Source organism: Lathamus discolor, chromosome 1, assembly GCF_037157495.1.
Source record: "Lathamus discolor isolate bLatDis1 chromosome 1, bLatDis1.hap1, whole genome shotgun sequence".
In the NCBI taxonomy this organism is placed as follows: Eukaryota; Metazoa; Chordata; class Aves; order Psittaciformes; family Psittacidae; genus Lathamus; species Lathamus discolor.
Window position 1 is genome coordinate 165,658,174 of NC_088884.1, and position 20,110 is coordinate 165,678,283.

At 66.4% G+C, this 20,110-nt stretch overlaps 1 protein-coding gene across 4 annotated transcripts; it reads left to right on the forward strand.

Annotated features, from left to right (window-relative positions):
- Nucleotides 1–5,525: 5,525 nt before the first annotated feature.
- Nucleotides 5,526–19,753, forward strand: CPXM1 (carboxypeptidase X, M14 family member 1). 4 transcript variants are annotated; one of them, XR_010608796.1, is made up of 15 exons: nt 5,527–5,802; nt 8,045–8,167; nt 9,112–9,221; nt 10,323–10,462; nt 10,534–10,618; nt 12,432–12,582; nt 12,661–12,749; nt 12,852–12,975; nt 14,089–14,285; nt 14,359–14,538; nt 15,403–15,700; nt 15,775–15,914; nt 16,153–16,255; nt 18,602–19,441; nt 19,701–19,753. XR_010608796.1 is itself a non-coding variant. In XM_065663093.1 (14 exons), exons 1-14 carry the CDS (start codon nt 5,565–5,567, stop codon nt 19,291–19,293), a joined length of 2,619 nt encoding a protein of 872 aa, XP_065519165.1. In that variant the 5' UTR covers nt 5,526–5,564; the 3' UTR covers nt 19,294–19,746. The 4 variants fall into 4 exon arrangements, 3 of the variants coding, with proteins under 3 accessions (XP_065519165.1, XP_065519156.1, XP_065519172.1); XM_065663093.1 differs by having other exon boundaries at nt 5,526–5,802; nt 10,374–10,462; nt 18,602–19,746; XM_065663084.1 differs by having other exon boundaries at nt 18,602–19,746.
- Nucleotides 19,754–20,110: the final 357 nt, after the last annotated feature.

Genomic DNA, 20,110 nt, shown 5'->3' on the forward strand with positions numbered 1-20,110 from the left:
GGGCCATGGGGATGCTGCGAGGGCTGGAGCAGCTCTGCTCTGGAGCCAGGCTGAGAGAGCTGGGCTGGGGCAGCCTGGACAAGAGAAGGCTCCTGAAGGGGAGACCTGAGAGCAGCTCCAGTGCCTGAAGGGGCTGCAGGGAACCTGGAGAGGGGCTTGGGACAAGGGAGGCAGGGATGGGATGGGGAGTTTGGGCTTCCGGCTGGAAGAGGGGAGAGCTGGGTGGGATACAAGGAAGTTCTTCCCTATGAGGGTGGTGGGACATGGGAATGGGTTGAAGCTGTGGCTGCCCCATCCCTGGCAGTGCTCAAGGCCAGGTTGGACACAGGGGCTTGGAGCAAGCTGCTCCAGTGGAAGGGGTCCCTGCCCGGGGCAGGGGTTGGAGCTGGAGGAGCTTTGAGGTCCCTTCCAACCCAGACCAGGTTGGGATTGTGCCATCGAGGTCAGCAGCCGCAGGGTGCTGCGTATTCCAGGGGTCTGTGCCCCCATGTGTGGGTCCCTTCCAGCCATGGCACCCCCTGGCATGGCTGTGACCCACAGCAATCCCCGCCGGCAGCAGGTCTGTGCTTGTGCCTGTGTCCGTGTCCATCCCCGTGGTCTCTGTCCTGAGCCATGGTGCAGCTGCTGCTGGACTTGGCGCTTCATGGCTCAACGGCCATAAGGCAGCATTGCAGGAGCTGCAGCACAGAGGGAGGACATGCGCCCCATAGCTCCCTGCTATGGGGACCGGGTCCCTCCTGCTGCCCCCCGGGACTCACCTCCACTGCCAGTGATGGGCTGGGCTGAGTGGGGCAGGAGCCGGGGTGCAGCAGGGACCCAACGTGCCCGTCCCCAGTGTGCGGCTGCAGCACATCACAGGCAACAGGGACGCGCATGCACTGGTGCAACAGGGCCATGCACACTTGTCACGGTGCCCTGCACACCTGTAATGGTACCGTGTGTGCTGCAGCGGTGCTTTGAATGGCTGTGACTGTGCCCTGGACATCTATAACGGTGCCCTGCTCACCTGCACACTGCAGCGGGGCCCTGCTTGCACTCGTGTGCTCACAACCAGGCTCCGTGCGCACTCCCCCTGCTCGCACACGCACACCAGCCCCACATGCACCCCCCATCACACCCGTGCCCTGCACACACATCCCCTTTGCGCAAGCCGCGGGGCCGCTGCTGCGGGAGGAGCTGGAGCTGAAGCCCCGGACACGTCCCGGTCCCGGTCCCGGTCCCGGTCCCGGTCTCCATCCCCGGCCGGGCGGGACCGGGCCGGGCTCGGCCGCCCCGGACCACAAGAGGGCTGTCGCGGGCCGCGGATGGTGCCGGCACCCAGCGCCCTGCCTGCACCCGGCGTGAATCCCTGCCTGCATCCCTGCCCTTGCACCCCAGCGACCGCCCCTGCGTGTGCATCCCAGCCTGCACCCAACCTGCATCCCTGCCCTTGAACCCCAGCATGCATCTCTGCCTGCATCCCTGCCCTTGCACCCCAGCATGCATCTCTGCCTGCATCCCTGCCTTTGCACCCCAGCATGCATCTCTGCCTGCATCCCTGCCCTTGCACCCCAGCATGCATCTCTGCCTGCATCCCTGCCCTTGAACCCCAGCATGCATCTCTGCCTGCATCCCTGCCCTTGCATCCCAACACTAACCCCTGCCTGTGCACCTTCGCCTGCACCCGTGCCCTTTACCCCAACCTGCACCCCCTGTCCCGCACCCCATCGCACCCAGCGTCGGGTCCCTGAATCCCGGGGGTTCAGCTGGCTCAGGGGATCCCGGGGTCCCCAGCTGAGGGCAGCGGTGGCACAGGCACATGCCCAGTGTGGCCGAGGAGCATCCACGCCCCACAGCTCCCACCCCGGAGCACCCCAATCCCGGGGATCACCCCATCCCCTGCAGCCTCCCATTTCCCCCTCCTGCATCACCCCACTGCGGTTGCCATCACCACCCCACGGCCCTGGGGGGCCGTGGCAGCACCTGCAGCTCCGCAGCGCCGCGCTGAAGAGCCTCGCTGACATTTCCAGCTTTGGGGAACGTCGGGAGCTCTCAGCCGCTCCTCGGGGCTCATCAAGAGCCAGACGAGCTGCAGCTCTAATTGCTTTAATCTCTGCGCTCCCGGCTGGGGCAGGGGCGTGCGGCACTGCCTGCCTTGATGGGGATCAGATGGAAAGCATCCATCACCCTGTGCTGCTGCCCGGCCGGAGGAGGGAGCGCTTCTGTTAACTCCTAACGTTAAACTCTGTCCATCCAGCCCCTGCTGTGGCCTTGTGGGGCTCTTGTGCCCCATCCCGTGCCCAGCCCCGTGCACCAGCCCCACCACAACCCTGTGCAAGGGACTTTAAAGCTCCTCCAGTCTCAACTCCCTGCCTGAGAGCTCATCCCAGTCTCCCCTCGGGCAGGTTCAAGCCATTCCCCTTGTCCCATCCCTACAGGCCCTCGTCCCAAGCCCCTCTCCACGTTTCCTGCAGCCCCTTTAGGCACTGGAGCTGCTCTGAGGGCTCCCTTAGAGCCGGGCTTGGCCACCGTCCCGGGCACCGCTGGGTGGATGTGGCACTGCCGGGCGGGTTGGGCACGAGTCCTGTGGCCATCCCAGTGGCTTCCAAGGCGTTTGCCTTGGCCGGCAGCCCTGGCCTCGGCCGCAGGCTGCGGTCCTGTGCTGGGGCAGCGAGCCAGGCCCTGGCACTGGGTACAGGCACCAGGATCTCCAGGGCGACAGAACCATGGATCCCAGCCTGGGCTGAACTGAAGGGACCTCAAAGCTCCTCCAGCCCCAACCCCTGCCCCGGGCAGGGACCCCTTCCACTGGAGCAGCTTGCTCCAAGCCCCTGTGTCCAACCCGGCCTTGAGCACTGCCAGGGATGGGGCATTCCCGGCGGCGCTGCAGGACCCTGCGGGGGAAGCCGGGACTCAGCCGTTCCATCCCGAGGGAGAGCCCCGCTCTTGTGGCACCGGCTCCGGCGGCTCCTCCACACCAACGGAACCCAACGGGCTTCGCAGGAGCACCAGCACCGACGGTGGCACCGAGCAGCCGGGCCTGGCCCCGCTCCGCCTGCGGGGTGCGGGGGGCTCCATCCGCATCCCCCGCTGCCTGCGCAGGCTACGGCGCCTTTAAGGCAGGAGCTGGCGGCCCCGGCCGTGGCTCCGCTCCAAGCCGAGCTGGGGGGGGGGACTCGGGCCGTCCCCCAGGCGCTGAGCACGGAACCGAGCCTCGGCCGCGGGGAGCGGAGCGGGGCCGGCCCTGCCCGGAGCCCGGCCCCGCGGCCGGGGGGTGCGGGGGTCCCCGGTAGCCGCGGGCCGTCACGAGGGGCTGAGTCAGGACCGGCGCTGGGGGCCCTGGCCGGAGCCCGCAGCGGGGCGCGGGCGATGCCTCAGAGCAAAGCGGGGCCTCTCCCACCCTCCCTGCTCCGGGAGCGGGGATGGAGCAAAGCAGCGCCCGGCGCCAGCCCCGGCCCAGCCCTGCCCTGATCCACGGGGCCGGGAAGGAGAATCCCCGGCGGCTGCGGGGATGGAGACCCCGTCCCACGGGAGCATCCCCGGGTGCTGCAGGGTCCCCGGACTCCTCCGGCCCCCAGGAGCGTCCCTGGGTGCTCAGTGCCAGAGGACCCCGTCCCCATGAGCATCCCTGCTTGATGCAGGGCCAGAGGAGCCCGTGTGTTCAGCAGGAGCATCCCTGGGGGCTGAAGGGCTGCAGGACCCCATTCTGGGATGGGGATGGGACCAGCGCTCCACTCCCCGTCCCCTCCAGGCAGGCGAGGGCAGAGCTGCCACCAAAGGGTGCCAGTGCCCCGAGCCCGCTCCTCCCTCCCTCATCCCTGCGGCTGGAGCCAGAAAACCCCAATGAAAGACAAAAGTCAATGCGGGAAAGTCCTTTCGGGATGGAAAATGAGCTCATGGGAGGCTGGGGCAGCGCCAGCGCCCGCGGCACCGGCTGGTGGAGGACCCCGCTGGGAGGGGGGCAGAGGCAGGACCCAGAGACCTTCCTCCGGCGTGCGGGGCAGCCCCATGGCACCCAGAGCCCTGCCCTGGGCACCCCCGGGCTGCTCCCCCCCCCTCCCGCACCCCTGCCCTTGCGGTGCTGGCTCCCCAGGCAGAGCCCAGCCGGAGTGGTTTGGGATCTCCGGGAGAACCGGGAAGTGAGCCCAGGGCTGATGCCTGCACCCCCAAACCTCAGAGCACCCCAAACCTCAGAGCACCCCACACCTCAGAGCACCCCAAACCTCAGAGCACCCCACACCTCAGAGCACCCCAAACCTCAGAGCACTCCAAACCTCAGAGCACCGCACACCTCAGAGCACCTCAAACCTCAGAGCACCCCAAACCTCAGAGCACCTCAAACCTCAGAGCACCCCAAACCTCAGAGCACCTCAAACCTCAGAGCACTCCAAACCTCAGAGCACCCCAAACCTCAGAGCACCTCAAACCTCAGAGCACCCCACACCTCAGAGCACCCCAAACCTCAGAGCACCTCACACCTCAAAGCACCCCACACCTCAGCCCGCTCCCATTCCCTGGGATCCCTCCCTCCCGGGCAGGGCACCAGGCGCCGGGCACCCCGCTGCCGTGCCGGGCGCTGGGCCAGGCTTGGATCCTGCAGGATCAGGGCCGGGATTTGGCTGCGGAGCCGGCGCAGGCAGTTCCCGGGACCTCCCGGGTCCCCGGGCTCGGCCGGCGGCAGCACCGGATGCGGGGAGGCTGCACGGAGGGGTGGCAGGATGGTGGATGGAGGGATGATGGGATGGGGGGTGATGAACCCCTGCATTCCTCGCCAGCATTAGACTGGGAAGGGCTGGGATAGCCCGGGGGGGAGTGGGATCGGGCTTGGGGGGGACACAGGCCGTGGCACTGCCAACACTGGGAACAAAGGCACCCCCTTTGCCCATCCTGGCCACACTGGATCACGAAGGAAGGGACTGCGGGTGTCCCATGGGACCAGGGCATGGATCCATCACATGGGCCTCATCCCAGTGTCCCTCTGCCCAGCTCAGTGGTGCTGGGGGCTGGTACCACAGTGCCGAGGGGATGCTCCTCACGTTTGGAACCAGGAGCTGGGTTAAGCATTGTCTGTGCTGGGATGCTGGGGACCCGGTGCAAGGGGAGTGGGGACAGTGCAGGGTGCTGGAGCAGTGGGGATACTGAATGGGGCTGGGGACAGTGGGGACATGGTGCAAGGGTGGGGGGGACACTGTGGGGTGCACAGAGAGCGGGGACACAGTGCTGGGGCCAGTGGACGTGGGGCGAGGACGAGGGGCACATTGCGCTGGGGAGCGGGGGACACTGAGCGATGCTGGGACAACGGGGACCCCGTACGGTGCTGGGGGCAGCAGGGACGTGGTGGGTGGGGGCTGGACCCGGGGTCCCCGCCGGAGGGGGCTCTCGGGGCAGCCGGGAGCATGGAGCGGGGGGGGGGGGGGGGGCACGGATGCACCCCCCAGCTCCGGGGGTCCCCGCGTCCCAGGGTACCGGTATCCCCCGGGCCAGGGGGAGGGGGTGAGGGGGGGCGTGGAGGGGAGGGCGAGGGGAGGGCCGGGCCGGGCAGCGCCGGGCCCGCTCCGCTGCGCTCCGCTCCGCTCCCCGCGGCCATGGCGGGGCTGCCCCTTGCGCTGCTGCTGCCGCTGCTGCTGCCGCTGCTCCCCCCGCTGCCCCCCGCCCGCGCCGCGCCCCCCCGCCCCGGCGCCACGGCGATGGGCGCCCCGGGAGCCCCGGCCCCGGCCCCCCCCAACGGCACCGCCGGGGCGGCCGCGGCGGAGCCCCCCAACACCGCCCCCTCCAGCCCCGCTGCCCCCGGCCGCCCGCCCGGGGGGGGGGCCGGGACCACAGGTAGGAAAGGGGGGGGGGGGGGAACGCTCGGGGCAGGGGTGTGCGTCCAAAGAGTGGGGGAGAGCACGGGCGGGACGGGTGTGCACAGCTCTGCACGTGTGAGGGTGTGAGCAGGGGTGGGTGAGTGTGAGAGTGAGTGTGTGTGTGTGTGTGTGAGTGTGTGTGAGTGTGTGTGTGTGAGTGTGTGTGTGTGAGTGTGTGTGTGTGTGTGTGAGTGTGTGTGTGTGTGTGTGAGTGTGAGTGTGTGTGTGTGTGTGTGTGAGTGTGTGTGAGTGTGTGAGTGTGAGTGTGTGTGTGTGAGTGTGTGTGTGTGTGTGTGTGTGTGTGTGTGTGTGTGAGTGTGAGTGTGTGTGTGTGTGTGAGTGTGTGTGAGTGTGTGTGTGTGTGTGAGTGTGAGTGTGTGTGTGTGTGTGAGTGTGTGTGAGTGTGTGTGAGTGTGAGTGTGTGTGTGTGAGTGTGAGTGTGTGTGTGTGTGAGTGTGAGTGTGTGTGTGTGAGTGTGTGTGTGTGTGAGTGTGTGTGTGTGCGAGTGTGAGTGTGTGTGAGTGCGAGTGTGTGTGTGAGTGTGTGTGCGAGTGTGAGTGTGTGTGAGTGTGTGTGAGTGTGTGAGTGTGAGTGTGAGTGTGTGTGTGAGTGTGTGTGTGTGTGTGTGTGAGTGTGAGTGTGTGTGAGTGTGAGTGTGTGTGTGTGTGAGTGTGAGTGTGTGTGAGTGTGTGTGTGTGTGTGAGTGTGTGTGTGTGATTGTGTGAGTGTGTGAGTGTGTGTGTGAGTGTGTGTGAGTGTGTGAGTGTGAGTGTGTGTGTGAGTGTGTGAGTGTGTGTGTGAGTGTGAGTGTGTGAGTGTGTGTGTGTGCGAGTGTGAGTGTGTGAGTGTGAGTGTGTGTGAGTGTGTGTGAGTGTGAGTGTGTGTGTGTGAGTGTGTGTGTGTGAGTGTGTGTGAGTGTGTGTGAGTGTGTGTGAGTGTGAGTGTGTGTGTGTGAGTGTGTGTGTGTGTGTGAGTGTGTGTGTGTGATTGTGTGAGTGTGTGAGTGTGTGTGTGAGTGTGTGTGAGTGTGTGAGTGTGAGTGTGTGTGTGAGTGTGTGAGTGTGTGTGCGAGTGTGAGTGTGTGAGTGTGAGTGTGTGTGAGTGTGTGTGAGTGTGTGTGAGTGTGTGTGAGTGTGTGAGTGTGAGTGTGTGAGTGAGTGTGTGAGTGTGTGAGTGTGTGTGAGTGTGTGTGAGTGTGTGTGAGTGTGTGAGCAGGGATGTGTGTGCACAAGTGAGTGTGCACAGCCCTGTGTTTGTGAACAACCGTGTGCATGGGGGGGGTTCACAAGTGAGTGCACGTGTGAGCACACACACACGTGCACAGCCTTGGGTGCAGGGTGTGGTGCACAACCGCGTGTGTGTGCAGGGATCTGTGTGTGTGTGTGTGTGTCCAGGGACGTGTGTGCTCAGCTCTGTGTGTGCATGGCTGTGTGCATGCAAGGAGTTGTGTGCTCAAGTGTGTGTATGTGTGAGGACACCCGTGTGCACAGCCCTGGGCGCAGGGGGTTGCACAACTTTTGTGTGTGTATGCACACACAGGGGTGCATGCACAGGGAGGCAGGGATGCACACACAGGGATGTGTGTACAGAGATGCAGGGTTGCACACACAGGGATGCGTGCACAGGGATGCACACACAGGGATGAGTGTGCAGGGATGCACAGACAGGGATGTGCGCACAGGGATGCAGGGATGCACACACAGGGATGAATGTGCAAGGATGCACACACAGGGATGAGTGTGCAGGGGTGCACACACAGGGATGTGCGCACAGGGATGCAGGGATGCACACACAGGGATGCGTGCACAGGGATGAAGGGGTGCACACACAGGGATGCGTGTGCAGGGATGCACACACAGGGATGAGTGTGCAGGGATGCACAGACAGGGATGTGTGCACAGCTCCGGGCATGGAGGGTTGCACACCTTTGTGTGCGGGGGGGGGGGGAGGGCTTGTCATGAGGGGTGGCTCAAAGCACGTGTGCAATTGTGTGTGTGTGCGTGCAAGCATGCGCGTGCGTGGTTTGCGTGTGTGCCTGTGCTCCAGCCTGAGTGAAGGGCCCAGAGGTCACTGAGGGTCCATGGGCCCCAGCTCCAGGTGTTTCTGTGGACCCCAGTACCCTGGGGGCACCCCACTATGGGGTCCTCACCATCCCAGGGGGGTGCCCATCACCCCACCCCGGGGTCCCAGCACTCAGGGGTCCCTGTGCCCATCTCCAGCTGCAGCACCCAGGAGGAAGCTGGTTCGGGTTAAAGTGGTGAGGAAGAAGGTGGTGAAGAAGAAGGTGGTGAAGAAGAGGCCGAAGGCTCCAGCCGAGGACACGGCTGCTCCCCAGGAGCCTTGTACGTACCCTCAGCACCGGGACACAGCCACACGGGCGCACACGCGTGTGCACGCCTCAGTGCCCTGCACTCCCATGGGTGAGCTGGACACACAGGGCCCCCACACACACACATGTGCATACAGGGCCCCCCCCTGCACACACATGTGCACACAGGGCCCCCGCACACACGTGTGCACACAGGACCCCCCCCACACACATGTGTGCACACAGGACCCCCGCACACACGTATGCGCACAGGACCTCCCCACAAACACACGTGTGCGCACAGGGCCCCCACACACACGTGTGCACACAGGGCCCCCCCCTGCACACACATATGCACACAGGGCCCCTGCACACATGTGTGCGCACAGGACCTCCCCACAAACACATGTGTGCACACAGGACCCACACACACACACGTGTGCACACAGGACCCACACACACACGTGTGCACACAGGACCCACACACACACACGTGTGCACACAGGACCCCCCGCACACACGTGTGCACACAGGACCCACACACACACGTGTGCACACAGGACCCACACACACACGTGTGCACACAGGACCCACACACACACGTGTGCACACAGGGGACACACACACACACATGTGCACACAGAGCCCCCCCGCACACACGTGTGCACACAGGACCCACACACACACGTGTGCACACAGGACCCACACACACACATGTGCACACAGGACCCACACACACGTGTGCACACAGGACCCACACACACACGTGTGCACACAGGCCCCCCCCGCACACACATGTGCACACAGGACCCACACACACGTGTGCACACAGGACCCCCCCGCACACATGTGTGCACACAGGACCCACACACACACGTGTGCACACGGGGCCCCCCGCCCACCCGCCGCGCGGTGATGGGGGCTCCGCCGGGCTCCCCCCGTGCCCCCCGCGTGACCGCGGCCCCCCTGTGCCCGCAGCCTGCCCGCCGCTGGGGCTGGAGTCGCTGCGGGTGCGGGACTCGCAGCTCCGCGCCTCCAGCCACAAGCGCTACGGGCTGGGAGCGCACCGCGGCCGGCTCAACATCCAGGTACGGCCCGGCCGGGCCCGGAGGGGGCGTGGCGGGTGCATGGCACATGTGGGCTGTGTGCATGGTGTGTGCATGGAACATGTGTGCTGTGTGCATGGTGTGTGCACGGTGTGTGCATGGTGTGTGCATGGCACATGTGGGCTGTGTGCATGGTGTGTGCACGGTGTGTGCATGGTGTGTGCATGGCACATGTGTGCTGTGTGCATGCTGTGTGCATGGGGTGTGTGTGCTGTGTGCGTGGTGTGTGCATGCTGAGTGCATGGCACATGCTGTGTGCATGGCGTGTGCATGGCGTGTGCATGGCACATGTGTGCTGTGTGTGTGGCGTGTGCATGGTGTGTGCATGGCACATGTGTGCTGTGTGTGTGCTGTGTGCATGGCGTGTGCATGGTGTGTGTATGGTGTGCGCGTGGTGTGTGTGTGTTGTGTGCATGGCGTGTGCTTGGTGTGTGCATGGCACATGTGTGCTGTGTGCATGGCACATGTGGGCTGTGTGTGGTGTGTGCATGGCGTGTGTGTGCTCTGTGCATGGCATCTGTGTGCATGGTGTGTTCATGTGTTCGTGTTATGTGCATAGCATGCGTGGTGTACACGTGCATGGCATGGATGGCATGTGTGCCGTGTGCATGGCATGTGTATGGCGTGTGTGTGATGTTTGCATAGCATGTCGCACATGCTTGGCATGCATGTGCTGTGTGCATGGCACATGCAGTGCATGCATGTTGTGGCATGGTATGTGATGTATATACGCATGCACAGTGTGTGTGCTGTGTGTACGATATGCATGCACTGTGCATGACATGTGCATGGTGTGCGCGTGCAGTGCGATGTGTACATTACACATGCATGCAGTGTGACGTGTACATTACATGTGCATGGCGTGTGCGTGGCGCGTGCACAGTACCCGTGTCGCTCGCATGGCGTGTGACACGCATGGCGTGTGCGCAGAGCGCACATGCTCCACGCGGCGCGTGCATGCCCTGTGCCTGTCACACAGCGTGGGCCCCACATCCCCCTGCGTGGTTGGAGCCGGGGCTGGGGGCAGGTCCCTGCTCCCCCCCCATCCCTGCTCCCCCCCATCCCTGCTCCCCCCCCCCGCAGTCAGGGCTCTACGATGGGGACTTCTACGACGGGGGCTGGTGCGCGGGGCAGGAGGACGCGGGGCAGTGGCTGGAGGTGGATGCTCGAGGCCTCACCAACTTCACCGGCGTCATCACCCAGGGCCTCAACTCCATCTGGACGTAAGGGACGGCGCGGGCAGCCCGGGGGGGGGGCGGCCGGGGGGGCACCCACTGACCCTGTCCCCGTGCAGGTACGATTGGGTGACGTCCTACAAGGTGCAGGTCAGCAACGACACCTACACGTGGCACCCGTGCCGCAACGGCACCGAGGAGGCGGTAGGTGCCATGGGGCAGCTATGGGCGGGGGGAACGGGAAGGGGGACCCCCAGCACCCCCAGTTCCCCAGGCAGAGTGGGGGCACGGAGGGGTTTAACCGTGCAGGGGGGGTTTACCCGTACCAGGGGTTAACGGTGCCGCTTGGCACCGGGCCCTGTTGCCTTTGGCTCCCCCACCTCAGAGCATCTCCAGCGCTTCCCCCCTGCACAAAGGCTGCTTGTCCCCGCTGCCAGCCCCCCCACACACACGAGTGAACACGCCAAGGGCGCACACGCGTGTGCGTGGCATGTCCGGCTGTGCCCGGAGGTGACCACGGCTGCCCCGTGCCCGGGGGGGCTGCACACGCGGGGGGCACACGGGGGTGGGAGGATGGAGGGGGGGAACACACGGGTGGGTGCCGGGGGGGGTCACACTGCTCCCATGCACAGCATAGGCACCGGTGCTTGGGGTCCCTGAGCCAGCGCTGGGTCGGGGGGTGTTGGGGTCCATGCACTGGAGCGGGTTTGGGGTCCCTCCTCTGCTGCATTTGGGGCCCCTGTGCCAAGAGGAAGTTTTGGGGTCCCTGTGCCGGGGCTGTGCTGGGGCAGGTTTGGGGGTCCCTGTATTGGAATGGGTTTAGGGGTCCCTTTGCCACTGTCAGGTTTGGGGGCCCCTGCACCAGGGCTGTGCCAGAAGCAAATCTGCGGTCCCTGTGTCGGGATGGGTTGGGGGTCCCTGTATTGTCAAGGGTTTAGGGGTCCCTGCGCCAGGGCTGCGATGGGACCGGGCCTGTGGGTCCCTGTGCTGAGGTGGGTTTGGGGTCCCTGTGCCAGGGCCGTCTCTGGGGCAGGTTTGGGGGTCGCTGCGCTCGCCCCTGGTCCCCTCCCCTGCGGGTGCCGGGGGGCAGAGCAGCAGCAGCGCCTCCGCCCTGCGGCACCGCTGGGCTCCGGCTCCTCCCCGGCAGTGCCGGGACCGTTCCCGTTCCCCGCTCCCCGCCCGTGTCTGCTCCTCGTTAGGGGCTGGAGCGGGGCCAGGCGAGGCCGGATGCGGCCGCGGAGCCTGTAACCCCTGGGGTGCCGGCAGCGCCTCCGCCGACCCCTCCGTGCGCAGCACCCCCATGCCCACAGCCCCCATCCCCACAGCCCCCCCCGCCCAGCCCCCCCATCCCCACATCTCTATATCCCGCATCCCCTCATCCCCCTATTCCCCCCTTCCCACAGCCCCCATCCCCACAGCCCCCATCCCTACGTCCCCCCCATCCCATCCCCACAGCCCCCATCCCCACAGCCCCCATCCCTACGTCCCCCCCATCCCATCCCCACAGCCCCCATCCCCACAGCCCCCATCCCTACATCCCCCCCATCCCATCCCCACAGCCCCCATCCCCACAGCCCCCATCCCTACATCCCCCCCATCTCATCCCCACAGCCCCCCCATCGCACCCCCACAGCTGCCCCATCCCATCCCCACAGCCCCCATCCCCACAGCCCCCCCATCGCACCCCCACAGCCGCCCCATCCCATCCCCGCAGCCCCCATCCCCACAGCCCCCATCCCTACATCCCCCCCATCTCATCCCCACAGCCCCCCCATCGCACCCCCACAGCCGCCCCATCCCATCCCCACAGCCCCCATCCCCACAGCCCCCATCCCTACGTCCCCCCCATCCCATCCCCACAACCCCCATCCCCACAGCCCCCATCCCTACCTCCCCCCCATCCCATCCCCACAGCCCCCCCATCGTACCCCCACAGCCCCCATCCCATCCCCGCAGCCCCCATCCCCACACCCCCCCCCATCGCACCCCATCCCCTCCCACCCGCTGTCCCCCCCAGGTCTTCCCCGGGAACAAGGACCCCGAGACGCCGGTGCTGAACCTGCTGCCGCGGCCGGTGGTGGCGCGGTACCTGCGCATCAACCCGCAGTCCTGGTTCCCCAACGGCACCGTCTGCCTGCGGGCCGAGGTGCTGGGCTGCCCGCTGCCCGGTGCGTGCCCGCCCCGGCCCCTGCCCATGCCCAGGGGCTGCGGCCGCATCTGACCCTGTGCCCCCCGGCGCCCCACAGACCCCAACAACATCTACGCCCAGCACGGGCAGCCCCTGCCCGCCAGCGGCCTGGATTTCCGCCACCACAACTACAAGGAGATGAGAAAGGTGCCGGCCCCCTGCGCCCCTGGGGCACCCCGGTGTGGGACAGGGGGCTCTGCACCCCTGGGTGCCCCCACACCCTGACCCGGCGCCCTGTGCCTGACCCAGCTGATGAAGCGGGTGAGCGACGAGTGTCCCGACATCACCCGCGTCTACAGCATCGGGAAGAGCTACCTGGGCCTCAAGATGTACGTGATGGAGATCTCGGACAACCCCGGGCAGCACGAAGTGGGTACGTGCCCTGCAGGGCGGCATGGGGTGGGGTGGGATGGGATGGGATGGGATGGGATGGGGTGGGGTGGGATGGGATGGGATGGGATGGGGTGGGATGGGATGGGGTGGGGTGGGATGGGATGGGATGGGGTGGGATGGGATGGGATGGGATGGGATGGGATGGGGTGGGATGGGGTAGGATGGGATGGGGTGGGGTGGGATGGGATGGGATGGGGTGGGGTGGGATGGGATGGGATGGGATGGGGTGGGATGGGATGGGGTGGGGTGGGATGGGATGGGATGGGGTGGGATGGGATGGGGTGGGGTGGGATGGGATGGGATGGGATGGGGTGGGGTGGGATGGGATGGGATGGGATGGGGTGGGGTGGGATGGGATGGGGTGGGGTGGGATGGGATGGGATGGGGTGGGATGGGATGGGATGGGGTGGGATGGGGTGGGATGGGATGGGATGGGATGGGATGGGATGGGATGGGATGGGATGGGATGGGATGGGATGGGGTGGGATGGGGTAGGATGGGATGGGATGCCCAGGCTGATGCAGGATGGGGATGGGGTGTTCAGGGACATCCAGGCTGTGCAGATATATGGAGATGGGGGAACAGGAATGCTCAGGCTGTTGCAGATGGATGCAGATGGGATGGGATGTGATGGGGATAGGGATGGGGATGGGATGCGGATAGGGATAGGGATGGGGATGCAGATAGGGATAGGGATGGGGATGGGGATGGGGATGGGATGGGGCAGCTGGGGACACCCAGGTGGCTGTGCAGACAGATGGGGATGGGATGAGGTGAGGTGGGATGCCCAGGCTGGTATGGGTGGATGGGGATAGGATCAGATGGGATCAGATGGGGTGCTCACGGCAGTGTAGGGTGGCAACAGGGTGTCTGCAGACACCCAGGCCAATGTGGGAGGATAGGGATTGGATGGGATGGGATGGGATGGGATGGGGTGGGATGGGGTGGGATGGGGTGGGATGGGATGGGCTGGGGCACCTGGGCTGGCTCAGGCAGATGGGGACAGCCCCCAGGGATGCCCGGGCTATCAAGGGGCTCAGAGGACCACGGCAGCCATGGTCCCATCCCCACCACGCTGGCACCGCTCCCGCAGGAGAGCCGGAGTTCCGCTACGTGGCCGGGATGCACGGCAACGAGGTGCTGGGCCGGGAGCTGCTGCTCAACCTCATGGAATACCTGTGCCGGGAGTTCCGGGCGGGCAACCCCCGCGTGGTGCAGCTGGTGACCGAGACCCGCATCCACCTCCTGCCCTCCATGAACCCCGACGGCTACGAGACCGCCTACAAGCTGGTAGGGCCCCGCTGCCCGTGCCGGGGGCCGAGCGCCATCCCGGTGCCATCCTGGTGACCCCATCCCGCGGCAGGGCTCGGAGCTGTCGGGCTGGGCCATGGGCCGCTGGACCTACGAGGGCATCGACCTCAACCACAACTTCGCCGACCTCAACACGGCGCTGTGGGATGCCGAGGACAATGACTTGGTGCCCCACGAGTTCCCCAACCACTACATCCCCATCCCCGAGTACTACACCTTTGCCAACGCCACGGTGAGCCCCGTGCCGGTCCCCGTGTGCCGGGGGATGCCCACCATCCTGGGCATGCAACCCATGGGGTTTGTCTGTGTAGCCATGGGGGTCCTGGCCATGGGGATGGGATGAGGACATCCAGGCTGGTGCCGGGGGGGTATGGGGTGGTTGGGGATGCCCAGGGCGGTGCTGATGGATGGGAAGGGTGGGGAGAGGGATGCCCAAGCTGGTGCCAATGCATAGGGATGGGATGGGACACCCAGGCTGGTGCAGGATGAGGATGGGGTGGGATGAGGACGGGATGGGATGGGATGAGGACACCCAGGCCGGTGCAGGATGAGGACGGGATGGGATGGGGACAGGATGGGATGGGATGGGGACACCCAGGCCGGTGCAGGATGAGGACGGGATGGGATGAGGATGGGGTGGGATGGGATGAGGACACCCAGGCCGGTGCAGGATGAGGACAGGATGGGATGGGATGAGGACACCCAGGCCGGTGCAGGATGAGGACGGGATGGGATGAGGATGGGATGGGATGAGGACACCCAGGCCGGTGCAGGATGAGGACGGGATGGGATGAGGATGGGATGGGATGGCATGAGGACACCCAGGCCGGTGCAGGATGAGGACAGGATGGGATGGGATGAGGACACCCAGGCCGGTGCAGGATGAGGACAGGATGGGATGAGGACGGGATGGGATGGGATGAGGACACCTAGGCTGGTGCAGGATGAGGACGGGACGGGATGAGGACACCCAGGCCGGTGCAGGTGGATGTGTACGGGATCTGGGATGGGATGCCCAGGCTGCCAAAGGCCGGAGGTGCCGTGGGGGTGGCCGGGATTGGGAATTCACCCCCAGGACCTTCCGTGGTGCCCGCAGGTGGCGCCGGAGACGAGGGCGGTGATCGACTGGATGCAGCGGTACCCGTTCGTGCTGAGCGCCAACCTGCACGGCGGGGAGCTGGTGGTCACCTACCCCTTCGACATGACCCGCACCTACTGGAAGGCGCAGGAGCTGACCCCCACGCCCGACGACGGCGTCTTCCGCTGGTTGGCCACCGTGTACGCCACGTCCAACCTGGCCATGGCCAGCGAGGAGCGGCGCCTCTGCCACTACGACGACTTCACCCGCTTCGGCAACATCATCAACGGCGCCAATTGGCACACGGTGCCCGGCAGTGAGTGCGGCGGGGACGGGGTGGGGGTGACGCGGATCGGGACCCCCTGACACCCCCCCCCGTGTCCTGCCCAGGCATGAACGACTTCAGCTACCTGCACACCAACTGCTTCGAGATCACCGTGGAGCTCTCCTGCGACAAGTTTCCGCACGCCTCCGAGCTGCCGGCCGAGTGGGAGAACAACCGGGAGTCCCTCCTGCTCTACATGGAGCAGGTCAGGGATGGGGGCACCCAGGGGTCTGGGACACGGGGGGGACACTGCGGGGTCTGCAGGGGCTGAGCGGGACACGGCTTGGGGTCCCCAAACACCCCAAGGCTCTGTTGCCCCCCCATGTACCCCACAGTGTGGGAGGTGTGACCTGCCCCGGGGGTGCGTGTGCGCACGTGCGTGCGCACGTCTGTTCATGTGTGTGCACACGTGTGTGCCACCGGCTCGGGTCCGTGGTCCCCAGGTTCACCGTGGGATTAAGGGGGTAGTCCGGGATGGAGACACGGAGGAGGGAATCGCCAACGCCATCATCTCTGTGGATGGCATCAACCACGACATCCGGACAGGTACGGTGGGATGCGGATGGGAATGGGGGTGGGATTGGGGATGGGGATGGAAATAGAACTAAACTGGGAATGGCGATGGGGATAGGAATAGGATTGGGGATGGGGATGGGATGGGGACAGGAATGGGACTGGGGATGGGGAAGGGAATAAGATTGAGCATGGAAATAGGATTAGACTGGGGATGGGACTGGGTCTGGGAATGGGGTTGGAATTGGGAAGGGGATGGGAATGGGATGAGGTTGGGAATGAGGATGGGTATGGGAATAGGATTGGGAATGGGAATAGGTTTAGGGATGAAAATAGGATTCGTTTGGAAATGAGGGGGGGGATAGGAATAGGACTGGGACTGGAAATGGAGATGGGAATGGAACGGGCACAGGAATAAGGATGTGAATGGGATGGAGCTGGAAACGGGATGAGGGTGGGGACGAGGACGGGACAGGGGACGGGAAGGGGCCCTGCTGGGGCTGCAGACACCCCCCCGCGCCGCAGCCTTCCACGGGGACTACTGGCGGCTGCTGAACCCGGGCGAGTACGAGGTGACGGCGCGGGCCGAGGGCTACGAGGCGGCCACGCAGCCGTGCCGGGTGCCCTTCGAGAACGCGCCCACCCCCTGCAGCTTCCGCCTGCACCGGGCACCGCGCCCGGGGGCTCCGCGCCCCGGGGGGAGCCGCCCGGCCCCGGACCCGCCGCTGCGCCTGCAGCGACAGCGCCTGCGCCGCCTGCGCGCCCACCGCCGCGCACCGTGACCGGGCGGCGGCGGCCCCGGGGCCGCGGGCTCGGCGCGGGGCAACCGGAGGGGCCGGGGCCGGGGCCGGAGCGGGCGCTGCCGGCGCCGCCGCTGTGCGGACGCTGCCCAGTAAAGTTGGGTGCGCCCCGGGGCCGGCTGAGCGGGTCTGTCCGGGAGCGGAGCGGGAGCGGGGAACGGGAACGGGAGCGGGAACGGGAGCGGGAACGGGAATGGGAACGGGAGCGGGAATGGGAGCGGGAGCGGGAACGGGAACGGGAGAGGGAACGGGAACGGGAGCGGGAGCGGGAACGGGAGCGGGAACGGGAGAGGGAACGGGAACGGGAGCGGGAGCGGGAGCGGGAACGGGAGCGGGAACGGGAGCGGGAACGGGAAACGGAGCGCGCGAGCGAACGAAAGCGCACGGGGAGCCGCGGCTCCACAAACCACGCCCCTCCCGGGAGGCCACGCCCCCTCTGGCCACGCCCCCTACGTTGAAGGTCAACGGGGCCTCCAGTTCCTTGGCCCCTCCCCTTGCTCAGCTCCGCCCACTGGGATAGCTGTCCCGCCCATTACGTCAGCCCCACGCTAAACGCCTATTGGCTGATGGGAGCGGGAGGGGTGTGTCCCGACTGACGCGGTGGCCAATGGGCTACGAGTCCTGTCGGCGTCAGGCGGGAGCTGGAGGCGGTACCGGTACGGGCGGGGGACGTGGGGGGGGGGGGGGGGGCTGCGACCATGGGGGCAATGGGGGGGGGGTTTAGAGCCATGGGGATGATGGGGGGGCCATGCGGAGCTGGGGCCATGGGGGCGCTGGGGGGGGTCTAGGACCATGGGGATGCTGGGGACACTGAGGGGGGCCATGGGGTGCTGGGGGTACTGGGGCCATGGGGATGATGCGGAAGGGGCTAGGATCGTGGGGTCACCGGCTGGGATGGTGCCTAGGATCATGGGGGCACCGGGGGGGCCCAGGAGGGCTGAGACCACGGGAGCACTGGGTGATGCTGGGGCCATGGAAACACTGGGAAGGGGTCCACGACCTGAGGGATGCTGCGGTCATGGGGGCAATGCGGTGTGCCGATAGGTACCATATTGTCCCATGGGGTGGGACTATAGGACACGGGGGAGGGCGCTTCGGGGGTGTCTGGGACCATGGGTGCAATGGGAAGGGGTCCAGGGCAATGGGGGTGCTGGGGTCACTGAGGTGAGGCCATGGGATGCTGGGACCATGGGGGCACTGGGGAGTGTCTGGGACCATGGGGCATTGGCGGGGACATGGGGGCATTGGGAAAAGGCTGTCCAGTGGTGCTGGGACCATGGAGGGGTCCAGGGGTGCTGGGGGCTATGGGGACACTGGGTGGTCTGGTGGGTGCTGGGGGGGTCCCCATAGGCTTCTAAGGGGGTCCCCATGGTGCAAACAGGGTGGATTTATGGGGAGGGCTGCGGGGCTGCTGCTGCTGGTGGGGTGGGGAAGGGTCCCTTGTGGGGCAGAACAGGCCTGTGCGGAGCAATGGGGGCATGGCCATGGGGCTGGGGCACCCACCAGCTTCCCCCCTGCCCCTACCCCGTGGTGTTGGGGGGGCATGCACCAGGTCTGATCCCCCCCCCGCCACCAGCAGCACCAACCATGGTCCCCTTCCGCATCCGCCCGTACCGGGACAGCGACTACGACGCCGTGCGGGAGGTGTTCGCGGCCGGGATGAGCGAGCACGCGCCGGCGCTGTGCCTGCACGTGCTGCGGCGGCCCTGGGCGCTGCTGCTGCTGGGCTGCACCTTCTGCCTGCTGCTGGCGAGCGCGCGCTCGCTGCTGCTGCCGCTGCTGGCCTTGACGCTGCTGCTGGCGCTGGCGCGGCACCTCCTGGGCTGCGCGTGGGGCGCCTACATCCAGCGCTGCCTCGACGCCGACCTCCGCGACATCGCCGCTGCCTACGGCCAAAGCGCCGGCGCTCGCTTCTGGGTGGCCGAGGCGGACGAGCGGGTGGTGGGCACGGTGGGCGTGCGGCCGGCGGCGGCCGATGGCGGCGGTGATGGCGGCGACGGGGAGCTGGTGCTGAAGCGGATGTCGGTGCGGCGCGGGTACCGCGGGCAGGGCATCGGCGCGGCGCTGGGCAGGGCGGCGCTGGCCTTCGCGCGGCAGCGCGGCTGCAGGGCCGTGGTGCTCAACACGCTGATGGTGCAGCACGAGGCGCGGGCGCTCTATGAGCGCCTGGGGTTCCGCCGGCACCGCCAGTTCGTGCTGCCAACCATCTACGGGCACCTGGCCAACTGCACCATCACCACCTACCGCTACGAGCTGGACGGCAGCGAGTGAGCACCGGCGCCGCACCGGAGCAGGGAGCCATGGAGTGATGGAACCGTGCGATCATCCAGGGTGGAAAAGAGCTTCCGGATCATCAGGTCCACCCAAGGACCGCCAAGGCCACCCCTGCCCCATGGCACCGAGGCCTCGTCTCCATGGGGTGTGAACCCTCGCAGGGCCGGTGCCTGCAGCCCTGCCCTGGGCAGCCTGTTCCAATGCTGAGCACCCTCTGGGGCAGGAATTGTTCCTCAGCTCCATCTAAACCTGCCCTGGGGCAGCTTGAGGCCGGTTCCTCTTGTCCCATCCCTTGTTCCTTGGGAGCAGAGCCCAGCCCCTCCTGGCTCCATCCTCCTGTCAGGCACTTGTAGGGAGCCATCAGGTCCCCCCTGAGCCTTCTCTTCTCCATCTGACCCCCCCAGGTCCCTCAGCTGTTCCCCATCACCGCTGTGCTCCAGGCCCTGCTCCAGCCCCGCTCCAGCCCCTCAAGGTCTCTCTTGCACTGAGGGGCCCGGAGCTGAGCACAGGACCCGAGGTGCCCAGCACAGAGGGGGCAGTGACCAGGGCAGGGGATGCATCCTGGCACCACCACACGCACCCCTCAGTGCTGTGCGCAGCGGGGTGCTGGGTCCCCCCAGTTCATTCATTGCCATGGTGCATCTCCGGGACACGCAATGGGGGGGGTCTGGGTGCTGCCGTCCGCACCCCACTGCTGTCCCTGCTTTCCTAAGGGAATTCAGGCTCCCAGGAGCGGTTTTCCATGGGGAGCTCTGTCCTGCCTGGCCCTAAAGCCTTTGGGGGGGTTCCCCACATGTGCCCCCTAACTGTGCAG

What these genes read in the sequence shown, in the direction of transcription:
- CPXM1 (XM_065663084.1), top strand. Translation starts at nt 5,565, where the DNA reads ATGGCGGGGCTGCCCCTTGCGCTGCTGCTGCCGCTGCTGCTGCCGCTG. An exon ending in GCAACGGCACCGAGGAGGCG is followed by an intron (nt 10,619 to 12,431) that starts GTAGGTGCCATG and finishes TGTCCCCCCCAG; the next exon opens with GTCTTCCCCGGGAACAAGGA. An exon ending in GCTGGGCTGCCCGCTGCCCG is followed by an intron (nt 12,583 to 12,660) that starts GTGCGTGCCCGC and finishes GGCGCCCCACAG; the next exon opens with ACCCCAACAACATCTACGCC.